Source organism: Castanea sativa, chromosome 1, assembly GCF_040712315.1.
Source record: "Castanea sativa cultivar Marrone di Chiusa Pesio chromosome 1, ASM4071231v1".
NCBI classification, from domain to species: Eukaryota; Viridiplantae; Streptophyta; class Magnoliopsida; order Fagales; family Fagaceae; genus Castanea; species Castanea sativa.
The window spans coordinates 371,681-391,329 of record NC_134013.1 but is presented as its reverse complement, the minus strand read 5'-3'; the positions used below and the strand labels follow the sequence as shown (position 1 = coordinate 391,329).

The window sequence follows — 19,649 nt, the reverse complement described above, 5'->3', positions numbered from 1 at the left end:
CTAGGATGGTTTAAGTCTTTAAGCAACATTGTGTTCAAGTCAAGAATTAAAGCCATGCAAGTGAGATTTGCTGTATTTTAAAGCTCGACAGATTATATCTATCGAGGTTTAAAAGAAGTTTTTAGCTCAAAACTCGACAGCAGCTCGACAAATAGCTTATCTATCGAGGATTACAAAAATCAGATTTTCAGATTTGTTTTTCACACATATCTAAGCTATTTGTGTAGGGTTTCTTTTCTTACAACTCTAGACATCTATAAGGATTATTTTAAGGGCCGTCTAAGGTGATGCAACTTGACGCAAAATGATTATTCACTTAAATTGAAACCGGAGACAATTTGCTCTAGTTCATTTTTCTCTTGAAGAAGCAACTGCGTTTGTACATCGTAGGGTTTTGTAACTAAGGAGCTTCTTGATCTTCATCGTGTGGATAAATTGAAGAACTTTGCAGCCAACATCCTTCTCAAGTTGGTGTGTAAGCTGCGTACTGGGATTCATTCATCGATTGGTTAGTCACGTACTGGGAGTCGTGCATTGAAATGAGAGATTGTCACTATATTGCAAGTCCAATTGTGTATTGGAGTAAGGGTTCAACTGTAGGTTGGTATAAAGTACTGTGATTCCTTTATTTGTAACTGCTTGTTTTGATAATAGTGGATTCTCGAAAGTGGTGACCTTAAAATTACTCGGTGGGATTTTGCCTCAGTGGTTTTTTCCATTCGTAAACAAATCACCTATGTCAAATTTATTTTTCGTTGCATTTAACTTAGTTGGTGATTTGTTTGTGCTACCACGCTTATTGCATGTTAAATTGACTTAATTAATTGACTTAGCTAATTAATTGGTTAATTTACCCAAGGGGTCAATACATTCTTGGCCAATCAATATATGTGTGTGTGTGTGTCTGATTCATTATTATCACACTGGTTCGGCAAATTTACACTATGAAAAGTTATGAAATTTAGTCCACTAGCTTTCTTCTTGAGTCTTGACAACGAAGGCCAAATAAAAGTGTCTCCTAGTGCTTCCTGTGTACCAACTCCTTCTCAGCCTTGGCAAGATGTTATTCATTTTGAACACTCTGAACCCAATTTGCATTTATGTGAACTTGCTCAATGCTCTGCTTCAAGGTTCTAGCAATCTTGGACTCAGAACGGTTTGCAAAAAACTCCTCTATTTCACTGGCCTTCTCAAACGAAGCAAACTGAGGCATAGATAGAACAGAACATGAAAAAAGAAAAAGAAAAAGAAAAAATGAGTAGCAACAAAAATAACTAAATGTAATCGAATTTAACTATATATCTGTTTTTTTTTCCTAAACTTAACTTCTGTGTATTTGTAATTGAGATACAAAGGACAAAAACTGATACTTGTGGAACTAACAATAGAAGAGAGAAAGAGGAAGTGAGAGACAAACCGGGGAGACAATTGCGCTGACAAAACGAGTTATTAAATATCTAGAACCCCAGGTTTTTGAAATATGCTCCCAGTTATCCTGCATTTCAATTGTGTAAAAGCAGGAATGTACTCGTGATGAACATGGGGATAGAATAATAGGGGATCAGTGCCAAATTAAATAAAGAAAAAGTACCCTTTCATTCATGTATACATAAAGAATTTAGCGATAATAAGCTAGAGAAAGAATGGTCTAAGACTAGCATCAAGGAAATTTCTGACCAAGATAAACTAAAACTCTACTTTAGTTTAAACTAGTAATTTTGACATAGATGTAGCTTCATTTCTCAGCACAGCAACCGCATGATTAATTTACACCTCTAGAATTTCCCAATTTCCCTTTTTATCAGCAATAAGTACATGAGATGCACAGCAATCATGTTCTTCCCACAGGAAAGGTGAGTGCCCTTTCCCCTGTATATGCTTATCAAATCTTAGATCAGCCTTTTAATTCTTCACATCAATGTGCTTTTTACATTTTACGTTACTAATGGAGTATTACCTTCAACCATGTCCAAGCTGTTTCACGTCCTTCCCTACTAACAGCAAGTCCAAGAACAGCATCCTGGGTACGAACCTAGGTCAAATGGAAATAAAGCCAGCATCAATATCCCAAGCTCCATCAGACAATATTTATCGACTAGTATAGAAGAACATTTTAACCTTCTCAATTATACCTCAGAAGACAACAAAAAGTTGAGAGCTTCAAGAATTATGTTGGGATCTGGAGAAGATGTCAATGAACCTACAAGCACAAAAAGAGACATGTCTCCAACATACTAGAGAGATTCAAATAATGCTTTGCAACATTTCAAACAATGATATGTTATTACTTAGGATGCGTGTTTTCTCCTGGTTCAAATCAGTCTCTCTGTAAACTCTCAAAAGAGATTCAAAACCATATCTGTTTGAGCTGCTGGCTCTTCGCATTACAGCCACATACGCTGCCTGCAACCACAGCCCATTAGGAAAATTGATAGATATCGTAGAAGGGTAAATACTAGTAATTGACCAATGCTTTTTTTTGCCAACCTTTCTTATGTCAGGATGGAGGAGTGGTGTATTTCTATCATCCAAGAATGCATAAAAACGCCTATTTGCTTCTTTTAGTGTCAGATCATATCCAAACACAGCAAGGGCAGTCCAAACCTCTCCTCTTGACATTGCATCTAGATGGCTCTCACCTTTCTTAGGCTCCCATCCAAGCTTCCTGCAAAGGAATTCAAACATTGAACAAGATAAATGGAAGAATGAAAATAAAAAAAGAAGCTAATCTTGCCCAATACACACACACACACACACACACATATAAAATAATATTTCGATAGTTACAGAAATGTGGGAGGGAGATTTGAATCTTGGTTCTCCTCAGAAAGGAGAGCAGACAATACCACTGAGCAATATAGCTCTTGGACTTGCTCAAAGTTTTTTAAGGGCTAATTATTTGGGTTAGTGATACAAACCAGGTTTTCATTAGCCTGAAAGGTCTCATATAAGTTGTTGGTGGTCTGCATCCATCAAGTTAGAGATCTCTAAGGTTTATTCAATATAATTATTAGTATATATGATGATTTTAATCTTGACTAATCATATATAGAAAATCTCCAAATAAAAGAAATAAATATTCATATAAGTCAAATAATGTGAGAAATATCTGTATCCTAGATCCTGAGGTAAAACTTTGAGTGTCGATCACAACAAAACTTGAATGAGGAATCGCAACGATCCTTAAGTGACTTTTTGTTCTTCCTTAACAGCACACTTTTTACATTTTGAGACATTTACAGTTGTCTCTTAGGCTTAAAGAAAAAATACCTGTGTCTGCTATTTATATGGTATTTGCAGTCCTATTTAAGTATGAAAAAGATTGACTTAATTCAGAAAATGTCAGATATTTAAATATTATTGATAGTAGCATATCAATCACCTATTAATTATCTAATTATTCAGTATAAAAGAAATGATACACTCATGCTATAAATCTGTGGAAATGTATTTTCAGACGTTCTAGTACCTCAAAAGTTAACATCGTAGGGGACTTTCTCAATCAAATGGAATAAAATCAACTTCAAAGATATCAATTATATCGAAAAAACAGTCGACAGAGCAACCGGAATGACTTATAAACAAGGACCACCAAAGGGATTTCAATTATTTGTATGTAGGACAACTTACATTGCTGAACGCAGGAAAAGGGTAATAAAAAATTGTTTAACGCATTCCAGCAAATCGGGGTTTGCATCAGCTGCTATTCTTTCAACTTTATAACTTATCTGTGAATAGAGGGATTAGAATTAGGACTAATAGCACAACTGAAATCTACTAAGTCTTAAACAAGAGGTGAACGTTACGTTGATTAAATTAGACAGCACAATATATTCAAGTTCCCCACTATAAGCACCCATCAAGGTAAGCAATGAATTCAAAGGCTGCTGGCGAGCCATACAAAGGGAATATGAATCATCCAGGATTCCTGTTAAAAAATAAAAGGTTGTGTTAAGTGCTCTATTCTACCATAAGCACATACTATCATAAGATAATAGCAGGTACGAGTTAAAATATCAAAATTACCAAATCTGTCTGTTGCAGATAAGTATTTGTTCTCTATTGCATATCGGAGTTTAGCTGCAACGTCCTCATCATATTTAACCCTATAGAAGCCAGTCTGATTGACATTAAGTTTTACCCAAGAAGATGCTAATTTGCTCCCGTCACTCGGGAGCTCTTTCATATCAAGAGTTTCAGACTTTGTTTGCAGTAGAAAATTCTTTTGCACATCATATGAGCCACGGCATAATGTTATTGGAACAATCCACTGCCCATCCCCCAGAGAACCACTTGCCAAAAATTGTGACTGCCATTATTATATTGATTTGTCAAAACTCAGTAAATTCTCAAAATATTATTAAGCGACACTTATTACAAAATGGAACGACAGGGTGTGCATCAGGGTTAAGATATGTTATTTCAGGAAAAAACGAGTCAAAGAGACCAGACACAAGAAACCTGCTCAAACACCAATTTTCGATCTTTGACTTTGACAGAGACAACTGGGTACCCCTTTTGCTTTGTCCATGAATTCATTAGCTGGTTCACAGGCTCACTGGATCCCTCCTCAAGTGCAGCCCATAAATCCTCTGTTTTCGCATTTGAGCAAGCAAATTTTTTTATATATGAAGCAAGTGACCTCTGATTTACAGATGCGAGAAAAAGATAATTAACTGATATGCAATTACATAAGAAATATTTTACAAATGAGCAAAAATTGACTAGCTGAGCTTATTAATCCAATGGAAAAATTAGAACAATTATCTCATATATTGCCGAAGATGATTGGTTGACGAAGATGGACCATAAAAGACTGAATAGTAACTGCAATCACTTAAGTAATACATGGCAGCCTAGAAAGAATTTGGAAGCTTATCAAGCTGAAGGATATGTTACCAGATATCAAGTAGATAAACTTTCTAATAGTATTTCTTATCTAGATGAGTATCCCCATTGTTACTATATATAAAAGAAATGAGCACTTTTCAAAATAGTAGTTATATAGTTTTCATCATGATAATGGTTTATTCCTAAACCTGTTTCATACTATCCTACAATTTTTTACCAAAAGCACTGTAATCTCTTCAGAACTTGCAACTAGAAAGTTACTATTGCTCTATCTTTCTCGAAGACAAAATTTTGACGGGTTTCCATGACGTAAATTTCATGTGAATTTGGGGTGGAGGGAAAAGAGTTTCTTGATTAACAAGAAATATTTGTACTTGGGACATGAAGCATATACCAAAAGAAAATCCAACAACCAACCTGGAAGCATTCGGCACCAAGATAGCTTTGCAGCATTTGGATAACAGATGCACCTTTTTTGTCACTCATTGTGTCAAAAAATATTTCATCAATCTCTCTAGCATGATTTATCTCCACCTAAAAAATTATGCTTATGTAAAAATGTACTCTAAAAAGTAACAATACTAATATCTTAAAAAGCAATTATACCAGGGAAAAAAATAGTGCATGTAGAATTACCTCAATGGGATGGGACTCTGCAAGCCCATCCAGCCTAAATCCTTCGGTACAGTCATTAAGAAACTGAGTCCACACTCCCCATTCTGGGAACAAGTGATTAGCTGCTAAATAACTGACCTGAACACATTCAAATAACCGATATATAATTTAAAAGCATGCAGTGTAATAAGGAATAATATATAGAGACATGACCCATGCTGGGTGTAAATAATTAATCCATTTATGGAGAGCTTGGGCTGCATTCCACCAAAAATAGTTATGTTAGTTTATTTTAATAATCAAGCCAGGCTCAAGCCAACCTTTGAGGCTTGATATATAAACAAACCATATTGAAATTTTAATAAACAGCCCAGTTTGGATCTGTTGCAATCCAATGTAATATATACCCATGTTGCGAACCCTTCATTTAGCCACAAATGAGTCCACCATTCCATCGTCACAAGATTGCCAAACCACTGATGTGCTAGTTCGTGGGCTATGGCAATCACAACCTAGAGAAAAATAATAATTAAACACTTTGTGTAGTGCTATTAAAAAAATAGCTCCATACTATATTAGGCAAACGAAATTCTAACAAAAAGAGCAGCATTCACAACATGTATATTACCCTCTGCTTATTAGCAACTGTGGAATGCTGATTGTCATAGATCAAATTTGTTTCACAGCATGTAACCAAACCATAATTTTCCATGGCCCCAAAATCAAAATCAGGAATCGCAACCATATCCAATTTGGGAAGAAAGTAAGGCACAGCAAAATATCTACAGAAATTATCATGGTTAATTGGAATTTCAAATAACACAACACAACACAAGCACCAAAATGTAACCACTTGAAGGATTGCCAATATCCATAATCCAGCGTCCACTTAAATGCATTATTTAGCTAAAGAATTGTATACTGTGTCTTGTGATTTAAAGTAAAACTTACTCTTTGTATAATTCAAGTGTCCTAACAGCAACGTCCAATGCGAAATTCCCTTGATTTACTTTACCAACCTGACAGTATACTCGAACTTTAATTCCTGTAAAGTGATATAAGATTACACTATCAAGAACAAGGATCATAATACACAAGAAACAATAATGTATTTATTTATTTATTTATTTTTTACCATCAGATGTAAGATGTTCAACATAATCAAACAAACCAACTACAATTGCCACCAAATATGTAGACATGATGGGCGATTCTTGATATGAAACTGTCTTTAGATCCCCATCCACTTTTTCTTCAATAATTGGCATGTTGGAAAGAGCTACTAATTGTGATGGCACATCCAATGTAATTTTGAACATCGCCTGCAATGCCATATAAGAAGGGCCAAATAAGCTTTTTTTTGCATTATTTTGAAACATAATCAAGCAAATCTACTTTTGATCCAAAAATAATTTAGACTCAATAATCAAAACACTTGCTTCATGAGAGGTACGCTAGCTTCTAAAATGCTGCATAAGTGCAGTCAGTTATTTTCTCAAAAAAAAAAATGAAAAAGGTGCTGTTGGTTATAAAATTTGTTTTTAGCAAAAGAAGCAAAGAAGCAAAAGATCTTAAATTAACCAAGAGAGAGAGAGACTGTGACACCTTGCAAGCAGGTTCATCCCAACATGGAAAGCATCGCCTAGCATCAGCTGGTTCAAACTGTGTAACTGCCACATTCTTCTTCTCACCATTGTGCTCATATGTACTAGAAAGCAAGATAATAACTTAAATCTATACACATTACTAGTAAAATTCTCATTTAGCAGAGAACAAAAGACATTCAGCTCCATTTATAAGTAAATAGTGAAGATTGAACTCATTGCTGGGTTCAATCCCATTAAAGAGAGTATATACCTCAACTTAAATCTTTAATTGCTATGGTCAAAGGCCTGCCTAATAATCTCAATCATCATTGGAAATAAGAAATCTAGTCATTTTAAGTATATTTGAAAGCACTTTTAAAAAAAAAAAATTTTCAATAAAAATTTGTAAATAGAGGTGAGAGAACTCTTAGGGGAGACTGCAATTGAGTAGTTTATATAACACACGAAGACACCACTTAACCCAAAAGCTTAATCCAATGGGTATGAGCCAAATTCTATTATATTAACTGCTAACTCTTCTCATTTTTCTTTGTTGGTGCAAGGTGCAAAGTGCAAAAAACAATATTAATGGTAAAATGCTCAAACAGTCTTCATTGTGGACTTCACTACTTAACCCACGCTATTACGCACATCTATATATATATATATATATATATATATATATATATATATATATATATATATATATATATATATTACAAAAGCTGAAATGTAGCATTTATTGTTGCTACGCTTTTGTTGAGACACACCAGCAGCCACGTCATCCACTTACTTCCAACTCTCTCTCTCTCTCTCTTTTAACTCTTTTTCTTTTCATTAATTTTCTTAACTAATTGTTACACATTCTCAAACCTTTTCCCCTCCCTTTTACCCTTTTTACCCTTTCATCTTCCCACTACTAACTACTTTAATATCTCTCTTCTTCTATCCCTTTATTTTTGGCTCTTCTTATTCTCATCTTCTTATTATAATTTTCCAATTCTCTCTCACATTCGGTGCATAGTTTTCTCACACACAAAATGTTGTTTCTCTCTCTTTCTCACAATTTTTTTTTTTCATTTTTTGGTGGTCTTTATCTCCTATTATGTGACTCCTATGGATTTGTTGTGCTAGAGAAATCATGGTCCACTCCCAATCCTTTGTGATCATGGTTCAGTGTATCAGAAGTCTTTTTTTTTTTTTTTTGTATTTATCATTAATATTTGTTTGGAGCTCATTTGCATCAAGCCATATCATAGAATTCATGTTTGTGATTTCAACCAATCTGATGTAGATATGGGAGTAAGGAATAAGTATACCACTAATGCTTGGGTAGCCTAAGTATACCATTGTTAATTGTCAATTACAATTGTTGGTTATTTTATCATTGTTATGTGTTGAACTGAAGAAATGAACCTATATACTTGGCCTAAATTGAACATGACCATGCCAAATTTTGAGATGCATATCCTTTTGAGTTATCAATATATGCCTAGACCATATAAATTTCTAAGTTTTCATTGTTCTTTCGTTGAGATAATGAGTTCCTTTCCATAGCATTATTGATAATTGTGGATTGAAAAGTTTCATAATTATTTTCCTTCTTATATATATATATATATATTTTAATTTTTTACATCCTATAATGTGGTTGATGTGATATGGCTAGGTTCATATCACACTATAAAAAAGTGCAAGTATATTTTCAGTTATTGAATAATTAACGTTCTGTTGTAGGTTATCGAATTATTTCAGTCTCATATTATCAATGTAAGTTGTTTTCAAAGATTACTTTAAGTTGATGAATTTTTATGTTTTTTAGAACTTTACTTTAGAATGATGTGACTTAGTTTTATATTTTTATGATGGTGTTTTTTTTTTCTTTGATTCAAAAGATGCCATCTTATTACATTATAAAGATAGTATAAAAATATATCATTATTACATTATATATCATGACTTGAATGATTTTTTTTTGAGAAACCATGACTTGAATATTTTGATGTTTATTACTATATCTTATATTTTTAGTCTTTTTGTTCTTATATTATTTTTTTTATAAATTTGTTTCTCTCTCTCTCTCTCTCTCTCTCTCTCTCTTGATTTTTTATTCTTTCCTGCAACTCTACTTTAGGTTGATGAATTATTGTATTTTTTATAACTTTATTTAGGGTTAATATGTTTTAGTGTTATATTTTCAAGTGTTCCATCACAGTTAATCTGTCTCCCTCTTATAGTTTTGGTTTGATTTTGGTTTGAGTTACTTAGTTGTTTTGTATATGAGAATTTGAATTTATATAAAAATAAAAATAAAAAGTCTTGGCTATGCATTTGAATCTGTCTATCAATTATTTGAGTAATATTAAGTGCAATTTTTTATGATTTTTTATTATCATAATAGTCTTCTTTAAGAAAATGAGGAATTTGAATGATTTATTCAAAACTTAAAAAAGTTTAATTGCACAAGAAAAAAAATTGGAAAAACAAAGTGCACTATAACATAATTTAGAATAATATGGACCACCTCATAAAGGAATAATATCAATCAAACACAACCCAAAATAATAAAATGCTATATTGGTAGAGTTAGAAAGATAAAATAATTTTAGAAATTGCTTAATTTTTAGGGAAAACAAAATTATCTTCAACAAGATTTAGAAAACAAATTATATTTTATATCACAATTATAAAATAATTATCTAGTCCCACGCATTGCGTGGGTTTGTGACTAGTGTGAATAATAGTCCATCAATGGGGTTAGCATGTTATTTTTTTATTGAAAGAATTACACTTCTATCACTTAAATTTTGAGATAATGACACTTTATCCCAAACTTAAAGGAAAAAAAAAAAAAAAACACTACTCTCCCTTGACATTTGAAAAAGTTAACACTACCACATTTTGTTTATATTAGTAATGAAATATTCTCAACTTCTATAGGAATTTCTTTACAAAAGTTTAATCATGGTTAATAAAAAAATATTGATAGATTTAGAATAAAAATACAAAATTTATCAAGTATTTCATACTTAATATTTTTTAAATAAACTTTAATTAAAAATCTAAAACAATGAATTTTAATTCTGAAATGGAAGATAGTTTTTGAAAACAAAAGGCAGGTTACCACACAACATTTTAAACAATTTTAATTTAACAAAATTTGATCAATCGGATGTTAAGATAGGAAAGTGTTTTTTCCCTTCAAGTTTGGGGTGGAATATCATTTTCCCAAACCGCAAAGGATGGGAGTGTAATTACCCATCTTTTATTTTATGCTTAAAAATTGACACACACACCCTAATAGTGAGAGTTATGTAATAAAATTTTAGTATTATCATAACAAGCATCACTCGAGTATTGTACCTTGTATAGAAGCCCTTCATTTTGTCGTTCAAAGTTCCTTTAAAAGCGATGGTGAGAAGTCCAATCCCAATGGGAAGTGTGTCAGCAAAGTCCAAAACCAAAATCTCATCCTCCTCAACCACATCAACATATAAAGGCTTCAACACCTGCCCAAGTCCAAAACTTTATTCATTTAGCATTTTATTTTTAAACGACATGGCATTTGGTTTGGCATGATAAATGCAAACTCAGTAAGTTAGTTTCGCATTTAGATAATAAAAAGGTTGACTATTTCTTTGATCAGCTTAATAAGCTAGAGCTCAACAACATCAACAACATCAATAAAGCAAACAAAGCACTAAACTAAAGTTTTAAAAGACATTTTTAGAAAGTTTATATGTATGTTAAAGCAGTTATATTAGTTTAAACTAACTTTTAAAGTAAAAGTAGGTAGGGTGATAGAAAGATAAGATAGGTTTAATAACCGTGACCTGGTTAGAATTAGAAGAGTTTGCAGTAGCTGGGTGATGAGTGAAAGATAAAGAGGCGGTATCAATGGAGAGTTCAGCCACATTGAGGACGATAAAGCTAGTATCCGCCATGATGTTAAGCTCGATAGCTACGGACCCAGCAAACTTGCATGTGCTTAGGTTCGGTTTTAGCCATATGTCGTAGCGTTTTGGGATAGCAAATTTTGGAAGCCGAGGTTGCCCTTTTAATTGCTCCATCATTTTTTTGTGAGATTCGAATTTTGCCTTTGCATCCTCCTCCTCCTTTTTCCTTTTTGCCTCCTCCTCCTCCTTTTTCCTTTTTGCGTCCTCCTCCTCTTTTTTCTTTTTTGCATCCTCCTCCTCCTTTTTCCTTTTTGCATCCTCCTCCTCTTTTTTCCTTCTTGCATCCTCCTCCTCTCTTTTCCTTCTTGCATCCTCCTCCTCCTCTCTTTTCCTTCTTGCATTCTCCTCCTCCTCTCTTTTCCTTTTTGCCTCCTCCTCTCTTTTCCTTCTTGCATCCTCCTCCTCCTCTCTTTTCCTTCTTGCATTCTCCTCCTCCTCTCTTTTCCTTTTTGCCTCCTCCTCTCTTTTCCTTCTTGCATCCTCCTCCTCCTCTCTTTTCCTTCTTGCATTCTCCTCCTCTCTTTTCCTTCTTGCATTCTCCTCCTCTCTTTTCCTTCTTGCATCCTCCTCCTCCTCCTGTCTTCTCCTTCTTTGATTTTCTTGCTCTCTTTCCCAATCCTATTACAAAAGTTCACAGTAAGGCATCAATGGAGCAAAATGCATGGGAACTAAGGGAATATATTAAGGAGCTTTATTTGACATTTGGCAAGTGTGAAAATGGGACTAGCTCGCTCTCAAGTGTTGGGTAGTGATTAAATGCTTGGAAGTATTTGATATGTTCAACTAGTAACCTTAATTTTTTTTGAGGGGGGGGGGGGGGTTTATAGAGGATTTGTATTTGCAACCTAAAAATGATCACATAAGTGAAAACTGAAATATATATATATATATATATATATATATATATATATATATGTATATGTATGTATGTATGTTTGTATAAGTTATTTGGAATTTTTATTATTAATTTTTGTTTTTGTTTTAAGAACCGGTGATTTGGAATTTGTTAAAAGAGAATTTGAGTTTTGTTAATATTATTGGGGGGCCATGGGTTGAGGAATGAGCTAGCTAAGAATTTTATTTCTTTTTTGATGGTTTTTTATTTTATCAAAATTATTATAATTAATATTTTGATAGATTGATTTTGTTGGGTTTTACTTTTATTGGACTAGTTGAAAATTTTGAGGGCCAATTTAAATTTTGAAAAAGAAAATCTAAAATTTGAGGGGGGTGAAGAAATTTTTATTTAATTTGTAATTTGATTTGCGATTTAAACCCTCCCCTCCCCAATAGTGGACATGACTTTGTATTGTGATAAAAGCGAGCTGTTTTTTAATAGATTGGTTGTTTCTAATTAATTTTATAAGCATGTTTAACCAAAAAGAACATGACTTCATATAGATTAGAACGAAGAAAAAAAAATATAAGTTGAGCCTCACTAGTCTATTGAATATCTATATCCGACCTTTTAAAGTTTTGAGAATGAAGCTACTTATTGTTGTTGTAAAATCAATATAATTAATCTATATACAATTACATTATATATTAAATTGACATCTTTATCCACGCTATCATCCTAGATGGTTTTTTTTTTTTGGATAAATAGCAGCCTAGCTAGATGGTCAAATACTGATTACAATGAATATAGAATGAGTAACTATGTAAAAGATTTCAATAATACGCTATTTTTGGATTGGTTAGGAGATAATCTATCTATTATTACTCATATGTTAGCTTTTAGACTTTAGATATGGAAAAACTTAACGGTAGAAACTAAAGATTAAGAAAGTTATGTGATTGGCAAGAGGCTTTTTAGTTTATTACTTTATTGGCATATTTCAATGTATAAAGTGCTTGAGGTTTAGGAGAAAAAGGATTAAAAAATGAAGAAGTTATGTGATACATAGTTAATTTGGTCATACTGTTGAATTGATAACAAGAAATATGAATAATTCATACCCGAGGCGGAGAGGATTGTTGTTGTCCCATGACGATGGCACTGCTAACTCAACGATATAACACTTTCTGGGAAATTTTAGAAATACCCAATAAGAGAAAATAATAAAGTCAGATGTTATGAATCAGTTTCAGAGCTTTCGCAGCCTCTAACAAGGATTGCTTGTTTGTAAGGACAGACAGAGCTCCTTAAATATGGGAATAGGAGCAGATGAGTGAATGAAGAAGAGATTGAAGCTTAAGCTTGATATGGAATGAAGAAAGCAATCTATTCTTTTCTTTTCTTTCTTCTCATTCTTTTCTAAATTCCAATTTTCATCTTCAAGAATTTTATTTTGTGTTTTGCTTCCTTTCTCTACCATTCCTTATTATGATTTTATATTTTTATATACTGGTCTCTGTATCAATTTTCTTCTCCTCCTCTTTATTATAAAAAAATTATTAAAGAATCAGTTTACTTTGAAAAATGGCAACGAAGCTGGTTTGAAACATTCTGATTCTCACTAAGATGCAAAAGCCTCAATATATGTATCTCTATCCTTCGAAATTCCGTGTCTGCACAATCTAAGGTGTTGGATGAAACTGAACTTGTAGCTCACGTGAGGGAATGGGAATAATGGAATTTGGAATTTGGAATTTGGAAGGAATCAAGGTTTTGCATAATTTTTTTTTGGTGCGTATACTACTACTACTAAAAGCAATTCAGTTTGAACAAAATTTAATAACAAAATTAGTTGTAGTTTTAGGCTACAACCTTACATAATATTTTTTTTATTTAATTTGAATTTTTACAAATCTACCGTTGGATTATATTTTCTTCTTATATCCTCATACTTGTAAAATTTATAGAAAATTAAAGATTAATAACTATGTCATCAATAAATTTTTTAAATTGCAAGTTTTTGTAGTTTAAAATTATGTATAAAATATAAGTTTATAGATTATATAGTAAATAATATCTAATTGACACAAAAGTTGACATGTGTATTAATAGTGTAAAGAACATGCAGTAATGTTTATTTTATTGAGTAAAGTTGTAGACTTATGCTACAACCAATTTTGTAACTAAATTTTGTATATTCAATTTTATATCACATGATTTTTTTTTTTTGAGAAACAAAAACACACACAAGAGAGAGAGAAAACAAATTATAGCTATGTTAGAATAGGTGCCCCTCAAAAACCAATATTATACATTTTTATTTGATTATAAATTACATTTTCACATACATGATTATTATGGGTATTTTCATTGTTTAAATGTGGCATGTGATGTCACCTATGTAAAAAAAAAAAATCATTTTTATGGTTAAGGAACAAAAAACAGGGAGTAATGCTTTTTCATAAATTATTTAATTATTCTAAGTGGTGGATATTAATCAGGGATGGACCCAAACGGGCCCAATGGGCCCTACCCCCCTAATGCAAAAAAAAAAAAAAGTGTAGGTAAATTGGGTATTAAAATCAAGTTTAGGGCCTTTGGGCCCCTCTAAGAACATATCAGCCCAGGCCCCAGCCCAACAATAAAAGATACACCGTTTAATCTAATTTCAAATTAAAAATAAAATAAAATAAAATAAGAGAGAGAGAGAGAGAGAGAGAGAGAGAGAGAGAGGGAGATAATCAAGCATCAACCACCGGCCACTGACCCACCGACCATGCTGTCGGCCTCTCCATTTCGATCTACCCAATTTCAAGTATTTATTATCTCTTTTAAAACCTAATACTGATATGATTTTTCTCTAATGCTGTTTTTCCACACCATACGTTTATAGTTGTGCGAATATGTGATTGTGGTGTTTGTGTTTTTTTTGCTAAGGATGATTGTGAATTGAATATATGAATAATTGTGTTTGTGAATTTGTTTCTCACTCTCAGAGTCTGAAAATTATATAACTTTGCTGTGAGTAAAGTTATATTATTATTATTATGGGTCCGATTAATGTGTGGTCTTAAGGCACACATTAAGCTATTTATTTTTAGAAATATTTTCTTGGAAATTGAAAAAGTTGTCAATACCTTTTCAATTTCCGAGAAAATCTTTTCCAAAAATGAAAATTATTGTGTGCTCTTGGGGCACACATTAACAAAATCTTATTATTATATACAAAGAGTAGGGGCTGTAAAAAATAATATATATAAAATAATGTTCATTTGTTTGACTGCTCTGCAACAATAGGAACACGCACATTGCACAGACCAGCAGATTCAGGAAAAAACAATCCAATAGTTAGGAAAAGTGTGTTAGTAGCGCATTATAAATTCATAATGTTGTTTTTTCGTGTCTATGTTTGTCGTTTTATGGTTTTGTAATGTCGTTTGCTTGGCTTTTGGATTAGGTCCATTTAGGATTTAACAAGTTTGGGTATTGCTGGTTAATTTTGTCTTTTGAGATATGGATGTTTTTAATGTGTTTTTGATATTATCAGCGGTATCAGGTATGGAAGTGTGAGTTCAGAATGCTCAAATATATTCATATTCATAATGTCAGTAGTGGGTAAGTAAGGGTGTGTTTGGGGCGTGCGTGAGTAACAAAGATAATAAAGACAATTAATTAATATATTAAACATTTCACAATTTTTTTTTCTTATATTTCGGGCCACTTTAGCTTGAAATTCTCGGTCTATCCCTGATATTAATTGAATATCACCACTAGAGCTTACGCTTGCATAATATTAGCTCATTGAGGTAGTAACTTTAAGCAGACAAGTAGGTATAATGTAAAAAGTACATACATTGAACTATATTCGATCAAGAATATCTTAAGAAGTGATCACCTTTAGTTAAAAGGTTGTTTTATCAAAATCATTTTCAGACTCCTGACCAATTAATGCAGCACTAGTTAATGGGGGTGAATCACCCAAATCTTGAATCAACTAGTAGATCATCAACACAGGGGCCCAATTCATTCTCCAGATGAATTGGGAGCTGGGCCAGCCAACGTGCAACATATTTCTTATTGTCCTCAAACATGAGAGGTTTGTGTATATTTATTTATTATGCACATAGCTTTGACAATGTTAATTGGTGATACTATTTCAAAGGCTATATATATACAAACATGTTGGTTTATATGTGTAACGAGTAAAATATGTAAATGCTCAATGATGAATCCACCGGTTTCTAAAGAAGGTAGTATATTTAGTTGATTTTCATATTGGAGTTAGGCTAAAGACAAAATTGGCCAATGACTTTTTTCAAAAGTATTTTTCAAAGATATTTTGGAGTCCAATAAAATTATGAAATTAAGGGTTGCATAAGCTAGGGACATGACAGTAATATTAATCCAATCCTAGTGGCTTATGGGGAATATAGCGTGGTGGGAGGACAAATATATAAAATTGTAAGTAAAGGAACCTCATATGTAATTCTCTAATCTTTAGGGGTCAATTGCAATGTGTTGATGGACATTATTGCAATTTGTAGAAGTCCAAATATTTTCTTGATATGATTGAGAATATTAAGGAATAATTTTTGAAAGATTTTTAAGCTAAGTCAATAACCTTAAAAAATGTTATTGATTGATCCTACAACTGAAGATTGAGATCCCTAAGGATCCCGCGTAGGGTTTTACTAAAGTCTTATAAATAAGATTTTTCACATTAGTAGTTGGCCATTAGAACTACTGAGTGATATTGTACTTATCTAAAAAGCCAAAAAGAAATAGAGAGAGACGTGAATCCCTTGGGAGGCAACACTCTTGGGTTGCTAAGAGAGGTACGCAATTTTGTTTTATTTAGAATCAATGGTTGTGTGGTACAACGATCTTTGAATAAATATAAATTTTTTATTTCATATTGCTACTGCAAAACTATCAAGCTATCTCCTATTGTTTACTTCAACTTTGTGACTAACTGCATGTGACCTTGAGATGTTCCTCATATTATATTTTGGACATGCGGCAAAGGAGTAAAGGAAAGGAGAGTGAGGAAAAAAAAGGGAATGAGAGAGAGGATGAAAACAAGAGGGGCAGGGGAACCTTCTTTTTTTCTTTTTAAATCACAATACTTCCCCAAAGTATCTTTTTTTGTCGGGAGAAGGGCCGTCAAGATTTCTTCTATAAGAGATGCTTACTAGTAGAGCTATAAATGAGTCGATCTAAGTCTAGTATTAAAAGTTCATTTAGTTTTATTTCGAATGTGAGCCGAGTTAAAGTTCATTACCAAATAAAATTACATGTTTAAGTTTGTTTCATTTTCTTGTTAAACAAACTCAAGCTTGTTAACAAACTGCTTATTTAGCTTATTTCTTTTCCCGTTTATAATAAAACTATGACTTTTTTTTAAAAATATTTTTTTATACGAGGGAAGTTTGAAATATCATAGACCCTAGTCAATCAAGAACAATACAAATGGTTAAATTTTTTTTTAACCCTTTCAAAAAAAAAAAGAAAAAAGAACTATGACCAGCTTGATAAATTTGACTTAAAAACTTTTTTATAGTATTTAAATTTAAATTAAATATTATTTATTTAATTTTTGAAATTATACAATATATCCATTCTTTTTTCTTTTTTTTTTTTTTTTTTGTTTCAAAACTACTAATTAAGTTTTTGCTAATATTTTCTTTTTAATTGATAATATGACTAATTCACTAAAACTTTTTGCGAGATAATCAATCTTAAATAGGATTTTGTCAATTTTAACTTTGAAAAAAAAATCATTTTTGCTTAAACAACTATAACAAATATTGCCAATAAAATTATGTTAGTGATATATGCATTTACAAAATAAAGTAGTCTTTCTATATAATCAAGAATTGTTATAATATATATTTGAACATCATTATAATTAATTTCGTTGTTAAATTTTTACTGTATTATTTCATTCGTTTCTAATTCTTTTTATAATTTTCTAGTTTTTTTTTTCTAATATAAATTTGTCGCTGTATTTTTTATATTACTAATAATAAAATTATGAAGAGATCTTATTTGTGATTCAATTAAATTTTCAATATCCAACTTGATATTTTCTAATAGATATTTATAATTACAAAAAAGAAAAGAAAAAAAAGAAACACCGTCTACAATATTTAGTTGGTTCCATAAGAATTTAGTGTTAGTTACCCATGTTGGTGGAGTTAAACTTGTCACATTAAGCCAAAGTTTGGGCTGGTGCTTGCTCAATTGCTAAATAAATAAACAACATATTTTTCCCTAGTTAAATCCAAGCTATTTATAAATGGTTTAATTCATTTACAAACTTAACAACAATATGACTTAAACTTACAAAAATTTGGTGAAAAAAATATTTTTTGTATTCGGTAACTTGAATGTATTGATTTGGAATATCACATCACCTATATTCCTTGAACACCTAATAACTTTCCTTTGTTTTGTTATTCATTTACTTTTCTTCTTTATGCCTTTGAAGATACTAATGGCAATATATGCGTGATCGCCAAGCACCTGAGCTTTGAACGATCAAGGAATTAATGACTCATTATAATATTATATGCACCTCTAGCAGTTATAAACTTCTCTATTTATTTGGATGAAAATATGACGTGGAAAGATTCTAATGGAGGGTATTTATAGGAAACACCATGTATTCTCCCAGTTTTTCCCCCTTTTGTCTTAAGTATTCTCTAGTAAGAGAGATTAAAATGTATAAAAGGCCAAGTATGCCCAATATTGTCTATATATTTCATAGTACCTATTAGGTACCCAAAATATAGGTGACTTGTTACTTCATCATCATCTTCTTCTTCTTTTATTTTTATTTTTAGAAAAGGGTTACTCCACATAAATACAACAAGTGATTAATTGCAAAAATATAACATAAAATCAAAAAGTCGGGTAAATTTTTTTTTTTGGTATTAGGTAACTTAATTTTATTGGTTTGGAGTATTATGTTACCTCTACTCTTGAGGAACCTAATGATTTTCATATGTTTCGTTATTCCTTTATTTTCTTCCTTATGCCTTTGAAGATACTTAGCCATGCATGAAAAAACCTTACGAGTTCAAGATCGATGCAAATGTATAGTGTTTGATTTTTTGGCACCCATGGTAGTAAAGTTTTCGTTGGATAGATAATAAATGGGTTAGTTATACTTTTTGAATTTGAAATTTGGCATAGGTTTGATTTTAGCCCCTAAAATTAAAAATGTCCCAATTTGGTCATTGAAATTTCGAAAAGGAAGCAATTTGGTCCCTCCTTTTTTTTTTTTTAAATTTTTTTTTACATGACCAACTACCATTAATCCAGGAACACCATTTTTGAGGGACCAAATTGAACCGTATATAATAAATATCATGTTTAGAGGACCAGAATCAAATTGACCCCGTAGATGGAGGGACATAATTTTTTTTTGTTTGTTTGAAACTTCATGGATTAAATTAATCTGAATTTTTTAAATTTGAAGGATCAAAATTGAACTTATCCTAAATATCAACGACCAAAAGTATTAGGTAGAAGAGCTCATATATTCACAATGTAATTAAATTTCATTACTCTTTACTGTAAAATATCACAAATGTAATATACACTGTTTTAATTATTTAAAACAAGAATAAAATTTTCAGATTAGTAAAAAAAATCAAATAAAAGATCAAATTAACATTGACGTCAAAGTCTAATTAGTGAGATTTTAAAAACACTAGATAACAATGGATTAGAGAGGACCGAAGCCCATTATAACTTTGTTTAATCTGGGAAACATACACTAACACCAAAATTAAATGC

General features: G+C 31.7%; 1 protein-coding gene across 1 annotated transcript; it reads right to left on the bottom strand.

Moving 5' to 3' along the window:
* Positions 1–824: 824 nt before the first annotated feature.
* On the bottom strand, positions 825–13,129 carry LOC142639632 (aminopeptidase M1-like). Its single transcript, XM_075813785.1, has 20 exons — positions 12,968–13,129; positions 10,886–11,626; positions 10,416–10,561; positions 7,072–7,174; positions 6,602–6,788; positions 6,418–6,511; positions 6,095–6,248; positions 5,874–5,978; positions 5,488–5,604; positions 5,269–5,385; positions 4,462–4,644; positions 4,027–4,309; positions 3,807–3,928; positions 3,631–3,728; positions 2,488–2,665; positions 2,289–2,403; positions 2,133–2,200; positions 1,958–2,032; positions 1,418–1,495; positions 825–1,204 (listed from the first exon to the last, which is right to left on the bottom strand). Exons 1-20 carry the CDS (start codon positions 12,995–12,997, stop codon positions 1,064–1,066), a joined length of 3,135 nt encoding a protein of 1,044 aa, XP_075669900.1. The 5' UTR covers positions 12,998–13,129; the 3' UTR covers positions 825–1,063.
* Positions 13,130–19,649: the final 6,520 nt, after the last annotated feature.

Bases quoted from the DNA above. Each gene is read 5' to 3' on its own strand.
- LOC142639632 (XM_075813785.1), bottom strand. From the start codon at position 12,997: ATGGGACAACAACAATCCTCTCCGCCTCGG. The intron at 2,404-2,487 runs GTTGGCAAAAAA...CTGTGGTTGCAG, and splicing joins TCCATCCTGACATAAGAAAG to GCAGCGTATGTGGCTGTAAT. The intron at 1,205-1,417 runs GTTTGTCTCTCA...TCTATGCCTCAG, and splicing joins TCAGCGCAATTGTCTCCCCG to TTTGCTTCGTTTGAGAAGGC.